This window comes from Engystomops pustulosus, chromosome 10 (genome assembly GCF_040894005.1).
Source record: "Engystomops pustulosus chromosome 10, aEngPut4.maternal, whole genome shotgun sequence".
Classification (NCBI taxonomy): domain Eukaryota; kingdom Metazoa; phylum Chordata; class Amphibia; order Anura; family Leptodactylidae; genus Engystomops; species Engystomops pustulosus.
Genome location: NC_092420.1, coordinates 18,003,048 through 18,013,022, shown reverse-complemented (window position 1 = coordinate 18,013,022; position 9,975 = coordinate 18,003,048). Strand labels below are relative to the sequence as shown.

General features: G+C 43.7%; 1 protein-coding gene across 1 annotated transcript in view; it reads right to left on the bottom strand.

Moving 5' to 3' along the window:
- Positions 1-1,688: 1,688 nt before the first annotated feature.
- The window catches only part of LOC140104115 (cadherin-related family member 3-like), a 34,510-nt gene continuing 26,223 nt past the window's right edge, over positions 1,689-9,975 (bottom strand). The window contains exons 12-19 of the mRNA XM_072127486.1: positions 9,388-9,617; positions 6,369-6,540; positions 5,971-6,215; positions 4,979-5,172; positions 4,881-4,900; positions 4,156-4,187; positions 3,759-3,807; positions 1,689-2,188 (exon numbers count right to left, since the gene is read on the bottom strand). Of these exons, the coding sequence (XP_071983587.1) occupies positions 2,031-2,188; positions 3,759-3,807; positions 4,156-4,187; positions 4,881-4,900; positions 4,979-5,172; positions 5,971-6,215; positions 6,369-6,540; positions 9,388-9,617 (1,100 nt within the window). The 3' untranslated portion in view covers positions 1,689-2,030. The remainder of the gene's footprint in view (positions 2,189-3,758; positions 3,808-4,155; positions 4,188-4,880; positions 4,901-4,978; positions 5,173-5,970; positions 6,216-6,368; positions 6,541-9,387; positions 9,618-9,975) is intronic.

Below are 9,975 nucleotides of genomic sequence, written 5' to 3'. Positions count from 1 at the left end.
GCTAAGTCAGATATGGAATATGATATATAGCAATGTTGACAATGAGATTAAATGGATTGTCCTGAGAGCAAAACAAATCAATGATCCCTGGAAGAACAGCATCCCTGTGATCCTTTGCTGATGCACTTTTTTAGGTGCTACTGCATTTAAAGTCCGGACAAAGAGAGCCAAGTATTATCAATGTCTAATGTGAGGTTAACACCCTGTTCTTGTAATCTGTGAAGGCACTAGGGTGAAGACACACGTGGCGTTTTTAGGCCGTTTTTAGTTAGTGCGTTTTTGTTTTTGACAGGTTTGACCAATTATCTTAATTCAAACTGGTCAAAAACGCATGCGTTTTTTTCTGATCTAAAAACGCTCTTCCAAAAAACGGCCTAAAAATGCCACGTGTGTCTTTACCCCCGGTGCTGGGTTTAATTGGGTGATTAGGTAATAACCCTATTAACATGATAATTTAATGGTTATGAAGGACAAAGAGAGGAGAAAACTGTAATCCAGATCAGACAAAAAAAAAAAAATGGAGCAGTTCATCAAATCACTGGCAGAGAAATCCAGCTCCAAGAAAGCATTATAGCTGGCTAAGGAGATGATGGAGAGGCAGCTGAGAAATCCACTCCAGGTTTAGACCCCTGATACCAGCACTGCAAACAAAAGACATGACACAATGGGGGACATGTATCTTAGTTTTTTTTTATCTTTGGTGTATAATTGAGAAATTTGAAAAGTTTTTTTTGCAACTTATGTATGATCATGTCTTTTTTCTTGTGATACATGTCTAGTTTTTCCTGTCCTGGCAGGTCCAAATTTTGGCTTCTTTTAGAGACTTTTTGTTTCAAATGTCTCAAATCCACATGGACCCAAGCCACGTGAGGAGGTTATATACAGGAGAGGACACTACAATAAATTTTGGATTTGAGGCTGTGTCCTGCATTTTTAAGCACTGTACTCACACCCCAGGGAAGGGAGATGACGACATTTGAGGCTGCGGTCACACGTTGCGTTTTGGTTGCGTTTTCATTGTGTTTTGAAAGACATTACAGAGGAGAGGTGATCCACCTTCCACCTCCTCGCTCCGGACATTACTGTTAACATTTGTATTTACAAACTGCATCGGAAACTTTATGTTTACACATTGGGGCAGATTTACTTACCCGGCCCATTCGCGATCCAGCGGCGCGTTCTCTGCTCTGGATTCGGGTCCGGCCGGGATTTATGAAGGTAGTTCTTCCGGCGTCCACCAGGTGGCGCTGCTGCGCTGAAAATCATCTCAACGCGCCGGAATGCACCACCTCGGACCAGGTGAAGGTAAGCGCTCCCCAAGCGACACTTTTTCGGTTTTTAAATGCGGCGGTTTTTCCAAATACGTCGGGTTTTCGTTCGGCCACGCCCCCCGATTTCCGTCGCGCGCATGCCGGCGCCGATGCGCCACAATCCGATCGCGTGCGCCACAATCCCGGGGCAATTCAGGTACAATCGGCGCAAATCGGAAATATTCGGGCAACACGTCGGGAAAACGCGAATCGGGCCCTTAGTAAATGACCCCCATTAATTTTAACAGTAATGTAATTAGGCAAATCACCTTTCCTCAGCTGCTATAACCAAAACGCGTAACCAAAACGCCACGTGTCACCTCACCCTTAGATGTAACCAATAAATTTTAAAAATTGGAAATGCTAAAATTTATGAAATAAAAAAAAAGAAGGTTACTGAGCAAAATTTTAAACATTTAAAGCCTGTGAAATAATTACAATTTACATTTTAAAACAGGGTCCACGAAAAAAAAATCATTTTCTTTGCACCTGCCCTGGACCAGGTGCAGATTTTGCGCATAAAAAGGCACAAAAATAAGCGAAAAAAGTGATACGTAAGTGAAAAGTCGCACTGAACATCTGGAAATTAAAGACACATAAGGCACAAGGTGTACTTGAAAAACGACAACAAAAGTTGCAGTGAAAATGAGACAATTTAACTAGCAGAAATAAAGTTTCATTGTAACACGTAAAACGTCTTCAGAATAGAGACATTTCGCCTTAAGTATTCCTGATAGCAGGGACGAGGGGGAGAGTAGGGGCCAAGCTTTCGGAGACGGTAGAAATGTCAGAAAGTTTGATCTTCTCGTCTTTGCTCTGCATGGTCTTCCACCTCCTCGCTCCGGACTTGCTGTTATATTCATACATCTGCCCGGTCACTGATACAAGAGAATGGTAGATAAATGTTGGCAGACAGTGATTCCCTTTGACTTTACCAAATGAGTGCATGCTCAGCTTGGAGGCATCTCTCCAATTCTTTCCACCAACATGTGGCACCAAATTTATTGGGCTCAGCGGATACTACTCCAATGGGGCTCATTTACTAAGGGTCCGAACACCGCACTTTCGTCGGGTTTCCCGAATATTTCTCTTTTGTGCCCTGAATAGCCTTGGGTTTTTGGTGCACGTGATCGGATTGTGGCGCATCGGCGCCGGCTTGCATGCAACAGAAATCGGGGGCGTGGCCGTCGGACAACCCGACGGATTCGGACAAACCGCAGAATTTAAAAAAGGAAATGTATCGCAAGATCAAGCACTCACATGCATCGGGAAGAGGAAGGTGAACTCCGGCGGACCTCTGCACTGAAGCGACACATGCAGGAACTCGGGCGCACGATCTTAGTGAACCACGCCGGACCCGAATCCTCGTCAGACAACGCACCGCGAGATCGCGACGGGCCCGGGTAAGTAGATCTGCCCCAATGTGTTTGGCCTCCCTAAATAGTATAATAGTAATTACCACTCCCCCTTCCTGTGCCGGTGCTGCCCCTTACAGTTTCCACTGCAAGTCACTTCCTGGGTGTTTCCAAAACTACAGGAATCAGAAAGGGATCCAATCCCTGACTGGAGTGAGGACCCGCCTCAGCTTATGATTGGCTAAGAAGCCTCCTCTAGTAAGAACTGTTTTACTCCATTACCAGCCCTCTAGACCCCCTTATACATATAAATTGTATTTACTGGAAACCCCCTATAATAGGAAAAATTGGATAAAAAAGCTACCAAAAAAAAACAATAAGTGTTAGTAGTCTTAGAAATTTTTGTACTAGGCACCAGAAATATGAGTACTAGCTCACAGTTTCAAGGTTTTGTGATCAATCAAGCACTACAGGGGGTAATTGTCTATATGAATGTCATAATTATGTTGTTTTTCTTCTGAAAATGTAATAAAAGTATAAAAAAAAATCCATCACAATAAACCAGGGACACTTACTCATAGATTGTGGTAAACATATTTGTTATCAATGGCCTCCTTCCTTTTAAAATGAACATTATAAATTATGCTAATGGACCTGAAAGACTCCCGGAGGTGTTACCAGAGCCCTTCCATGCTGTATGTCAATAGGCTACTACAGTGTGCAAGGAGCACTTCCCCCTCTCCCACTGTGTGAGATTACATCAGGCAGATAGAGGGGGGTAGTACTGAGGAAAGAGAGGTTAGGGAGACAGTGTAACAGCCTGTGAAGCTACTACATGAAGTGGCTCTGGTAAAACCCTCCAGAGCCCTTCAGGCTCAATAATACAATTTTAAACACTGATTTTAGAAAAAAGGAGGCTACGGATAACAAATATAAGAAGATTACCACAGTCACGGTGCCGGGATCAGTGAGTAAGTGTCCCTGGTTTATCATGATGGAATTTAATGGAAGATTTTCTTTCATTATCAGAATTGTGCTGTAGTTTAAACTGAATATAAAGGTAAAACACAAAAATCTCAAAACCACCAATCACCTGGATCCACGGCCTCGCCATCGAAGACGGTTTCAAAGGTTGTCGTTTCCTAAAGCCACATAAAAGGCAAAACATCAAACATAAACAATCTTTATGATATACAGATTCTACATAATACATTATATTCATAGTAGGTATTAATGATGTACATCTAAATCTACTTAACCAATCCCCCAACCATAGAAACAAAAAGGAGATAAACATCAGAGCTTATAAGAGTCCAGGGGGCTCGGTGCGGCTCAACCCCCACCTGAGGATCTTACATCTCCTGGGAAATGTGTGATGAATTGTAGTGTAATAGAGATGTATATGTGATGACTGTACATACAATTCACATTCAATACCCTTGGAACAATACAACATAAAAAAAACTAAATCCACAATAATTGCAACTCACCGTAATAACCTCCACCTTATCCTTCTTTGTGCCTAAATGTCATAAGAAAAAAAGAAATTAAAGGAAATCAAAATCCATCATGATAACCCAGGGACATTACTCATAGCTCCAGGCACTATGACTGTGGTATCTTCTTATATTTGTTATCCATGGCCTCCCTCCTTCTAAAATCAACTTGGAAAATTATGCTAATGAGCCTGAAGAGCTCTGGGGCGTTACCAAAGCCCATGCATGCTCTGTCTCTACAGGCTGTAAATTATGCCAGAGCACTTCTCCTCCTCGGCACTTCTCTTGCTCCTGCACAGTGTAACAAACCTCTGAATCCGCAGCATGGAGAGGCTTTGGTAATGAACCCCAGAGCCCTTCTGGCTCATTAGCATAATTATAAAAGTTGATTTCAGAAGGAATGAGGCCATGAAAAACGAATATAAGAAGGTTACCACAATCACGGTTCTTGGATCTAGGAGTAAGTGTTCCTGGTTTATCATGATGGACTTTGATGGTAGATTTCATTTAAAGCTATTGATGAAGAAAATAGTACATTACTGTGTTACCTGCTTTATACCACATTTTCTGTGCCTTTTATGCAGTTTTTAGAGGCTTTTAATACTAAAACAAATAGGGGCATGGCTTAATAGGGAAAGGGAGGGATATCTGAAAAGTGGGAGTGGTCTTTTAGACAGTTTTACGTTATCTCCCCAGATTGTAGAGAAAGGGACACTTACCTGCTTTGTAAGTCTTGACTCTGTGAGGGATAAATTATAAGAGTTATTGAGAACTCGGGTCAGCAGGACACGCAGAAGGACACGTGACCGGTTCTTACCTCTTTCTGCGGACCCCGTTTCTTGCCTTTTGGCACAGGGCCTTTATGTTACCGTATTTCCACATCAGGTGGGCGGCCCATGCCAGGAGGGCGATGAGGAGCAGAGCCATGAGGGTGAGAAGAAAGGGCACGTACCAGGCGGAGGGGTCATATGTGTTCACACTCTTGTCTACTATTGTTAGTCCTTTCCTTTTCTGTTCATAAAAAAATTTGAGAAATTTAAGAAATATGTCTAATTATTATATTATATAATATATCATTGCATCATATTTTCCCATATATAAAACATGCAAACGATCACTTTCTATTGATGTCGTAAGTGGTTCACTCCGCAAAGCTGCAGTTTGTGCTTCAGAGCTGCTCTTCCTACCCCCTGGAAGCATGAAAGTTACAAGTGCACCTTAAATGGTCCTCTAATCTGACCATGAATGGTCATCAGGGCTTCCCACACTACAGTCCTTACAGATCCGCTCCTGATCCCCCCAAAATAACCAGATCTACCAACGTGGAGGGGGATAACCTACTGCCAGACTACTCTGACCTATGTGACACCCAATATAAAGATTCTTAATTACCTTATAGAGGTGCAGTAGGGTTACCCAGAAACAACAGCGGATCATAATATAAGCAATTTGGGCAGTAGCCAGGGGCAAGCCTTATAGGGGGCCCATATTCACCCAAACCACCCACCAAATTTTATATGGAGAAGGACCCTTTCCCATGAAATCCTCATACATATGCTCCTGCTCTCTATAAACATGTACACAAGAGCCATTTCAGGACCTTTGAAGGTCCTCCAAAGGCCCTCAAACTGCCAGTTGAAAGCATATAGAAGAGACACATCCTCCATTCCCCAAGCTGATTCTAGTACCAGATATAGAGAGTGATTCCAGACTTGTAGGGGCTATAATATTCATACAGTCCAGAGCCCATGGAGGTCTTAATCCGCCCCTGCTTGGAAGTCAACAATGGAGGTCAACCATGACACTTACATAGTAGTCAGTAGTAGGTGGAGCTGGTGTGTTTGTTCGGACCACCCTTATCATAATCAATGTTGTCCCCGTCCTCGGCTGTTGGACACGGACGTTCTTCACATTGTCATCAATTATGTGGACCACCAGGTTGTAACTTTGCTGCTTATCCCCCCCATTGTCGAAATCAAAGGGGCTTTTCACAATAAGTTTAGGATTGTGAGACCCGTGGGTGGGATCAAAGGCAAAGTGGTTATTTATGTTTCCTGGAAAGAAAACAAAGTAACTAATTATAGGGTCATATCCGCCCCTTCTATAAAAAGACCTGGGAGGTGCGGCTTGTCACCAGTGGAGGAGTGAGGTGAGAATACGTCCCAGGAAGGGGAAGGGCACGAGAATCAGAAGAGGAACTTTCCTACCAGAAACAATCTCAAATCGCATGTCTGTATTTTCCGAGTCCCGATCCTTACAGCTGAGTCGGAAGTTGTTGATGTTGATCCCGGCGGTGATGTTGTCATAGATGATGGCGGTGTACCGGGACGGTCTACACTCAGGGGCCTCGTCGTTCTCTTCTATTATATTAATGTTCACCTTGTGGAAACAACACAAGTGTAAGGCACCGATACCTGATATCACTGCAGTTGTTACATCTGGGTTTGGACCCATGAGCTGTAATGACGGCCATATTGGATATCTTTCTGCAGCTTGAGTGGGAATAAACATAAAAGAAAAATAAAGTTACGGTAACTAGACCGGAGGTAAGAACCAACAGACTAATGTTTGACTACAGTTAACTTTAGTTAGCCATGTACTAAGTGAATTACTAAAGGACTAAAGCAATTGCCAACTTCTTTTTCAATATCTTTACACAGGTAGAGTTGGCTGCAATGGTGAAGCAAGGAGCCGTCGGCTCCCTGATCCTCTGTTGAGCCAATGCTGGGTGTGGGAGAAGCCCACAGATGAGACATGATGATATCATCACACCTGCTGGCTTCAGGGCCACATAAATAATAATTGGCGGAGCTACCTAAAGGGGGACATAAGGCGTGAAGGCTCCCTAAAAAGTGTCAGGTGAGAGGATTACCTAGAGGGAGGCATAAGGTGGGAGAGCTACCTAAGGGGTCATAGGGTGGGAAAGCTACCTAAAGGAGGTCAAAAGGTAGGAGGGTCACTTAAAAGGGGGAATAAGTTGGGAGGGCTACCTAAATAGTGTCAGGTGAGAGGATTACCTAAAGGTCGGTATAAGGAGGGAGAGCTACCTAAGGGGTGCCATCAGGTGAGTGGATTACCTAAAGGAAGGTATAAGGAGGGAGAGCTACCTAAGGGGTGCCATCAGGTGAGAGGGTTACCTAAAGGAAGGTATAAGGAGGGAGAGCTACCTAAGGGGTGCCATCAGGTGAGAGGGTTACCAAAGGGAGGTATAAGGTGGGAGGGCTACCTAAAGAGGTCATACAGTGGGACACCTACTTAAAGGAGGTTATAAGGTAGGAGGGTTACTTAAAGCGTGGAATAAGGTGGGGGAGCTACCTAAAGGGGGGCATAAGGTGGAAACGGTGGAAGGTTTACCTAAAGGGTGGAATAAGTGGAAAAGCTACCTTAAGGAGGCATAAGGTGGAAAGGCTCTTTAAAGGGGGCCATAAGGTGAGTGATCTACCTGAACAGGGAATAAGGTGAAAGCGCTACCTAAAGGGAGGCATAAAGTGTGAATTCTCCCTCAATGGGCTCACAATGTTGTAGGGTTACCTAAAGAAGGAATACGGTGAAAGGGCTATCTAATGGGGTGTATAAGATGGGAACAATGTCTAAAGGGGTCATAAGGTAGGAGGGTTTCCTAAAGGGGAGAATGAGGTGGGAAGGCTACCTGGAAAGGGAATAAGGTGAAAGTGCTACCTAGAGGGGGGATAAGCTTGAAGAGCTACCTACAGGGGGGATAAGGTAGAAGAGCTTATGTGGCCAGAACGGCTGAAATAGAGAACACCAGGTGAACACGCTTCACACAATTGGAAGGTTGCTCTAATATAGAGAATATTGGCCAGAAAATCCCTGTAAATAATAATAATAATGATTCAATTCTACTTATGTACAGTCACCACTAGAGGGAGCTGAGCAGTGGCTGCAGGTAGACAAAATTGATCTAAATGTAAGTTCTGTGCTTATGGAGAGGATTCGGAGCTCTGTATCAGGAAACGTCAGCGTTCTGACATGTAAGAAGATGTATTAAGAAATTTATCGGCCTGGGATGTTGGATTCAGGAATGATGAGCTCAGTCTGGGCTGCGGATATCCTGGAGTAATGGACAAGTAATCACCAATACGTCCCCGTCTATGTTATATATGGCTCCTCCACATGTCGGTGCAGCCTCCCCCCTACCTGCAGAATGATTCAGCTTATCGATTCATGAGACAGCGACTCACAAATGAAAAATCACTGACTCCAGAAACGGGAGATCCATAAATCGAAAATTCAAACTGCAATTACAACCCCGGAGCCATCGCCATGGTAACCGCAGGGAAATGCCAAATTAGCGGTGAGAATAACGTGTAATAACAAACGCTGGCGGAAGCGATGCGTCATGTAACTAGCGGTGACTGAGAAATTCTAAACCTCCGTATAATGAAGTCTCTGGACGCCGATATGTTCTGCCTAATATGAACAACGTGTATAACTACGGTCCATGACTAGGAAAATGTTTAGTTTCTTTTAAAAACTTTTAGAGGGACTGCCAAGTTCCTAAAAAAAGGGTTTTTTAAACATTCATGCAGTGTTGGGACCCCACGATATCTGCTGTATGCTGCAGAGAAATCTGGCAGCAGGTAATTACATTTCCCAACAGCACTCCCGCAGGAGAGATTGAGAATTACACCACTCTGTCCTCCAAAATTCTCCAACATTCTGCTACGTTTGCAACTTTTAACCCTGTATTGTCATTTTTTCTGAAAAGTGGAACCAGTGGAACAGTAGTTGACTGGGAGCGTCATGGGCTACTAAATTAATCAAATTCATACCCCAAAAATTATAGTAAAAATTGAGTTCCTGGGCCGTGTTTATTTTTTCGCCAGGTAGGGCATGAAAATTCACCAGCTCCAGTGAGTGCGCAGACGCTGGGACAGGAACACTCCCACTCCCTGCCAGTTGCCTCCGGCAGGCCATTTCCCCCTGGTGGCGGAAAGGGGAAAATGATTGCAAATGCTGGTAATAAGCTCGCATTTAAGACTATTTATAAATACCCCCCAATATGTGGATAAGTGTTTAATCACTGGGGCTCCATTCGCTGGCACCCTAAGTTTTCAAGTTCTCCTAAGTGCTCCATGTCGAAAGGCTGCACATATTCACCCTGCACCCCATTCATTTGTATGGAACTTGCATCATATAATCTACAAGTGAATAACAACCATTCCCGTTGCTGCCCGCTGTAAGACCCCAGAAACAATAACTTACTGTCACCAATGCAATTCTAGGGTTATCAGGGTCGCAATCCGAGGCTTCAATAACCAATTTGTGCGAGTCCTTAATCTCAAAGTCCAGTTGACTCACAAGTTCTATGACTCCAGAGGTCGGATTTATCCAAAATCTATTAACAATATCATTGTTGCCTTCTCGTATCTTGTATGTTACACAGCTGGGAAGATCCTTGTCTGTAGCAGATACTTTACCCACTTCGGTGCCCGCTGCAGATAGAACAATAGTAAAGTTATACTTCTCAAAAAGTTTAAAAAAAAAAAAAAAAAATTGCAACATTGTAGTTCCATGTGCTACACTAGTGAGTGATAGAGGCTCAAGTTTTTGGATAAAATGAATCCCTATGTATAACTTAGGAGCCTTATAGGGAACAAACACCTTATGGTTGCCCTATTAGGATACATTGGGGCAAATTTACTTACCTGGTCCTGTCACGGTCTCTGATTCTGACGGTGAGACGAGGATAAAGTCCGGTGCGATTCATGAAGATCGTGCGCCCGAATTCCTGCATCTGTCGCTTTCCCCGCCGAGTTCACCTTCTTCTTCCCGGTGCTTGTAAGTGCTGAT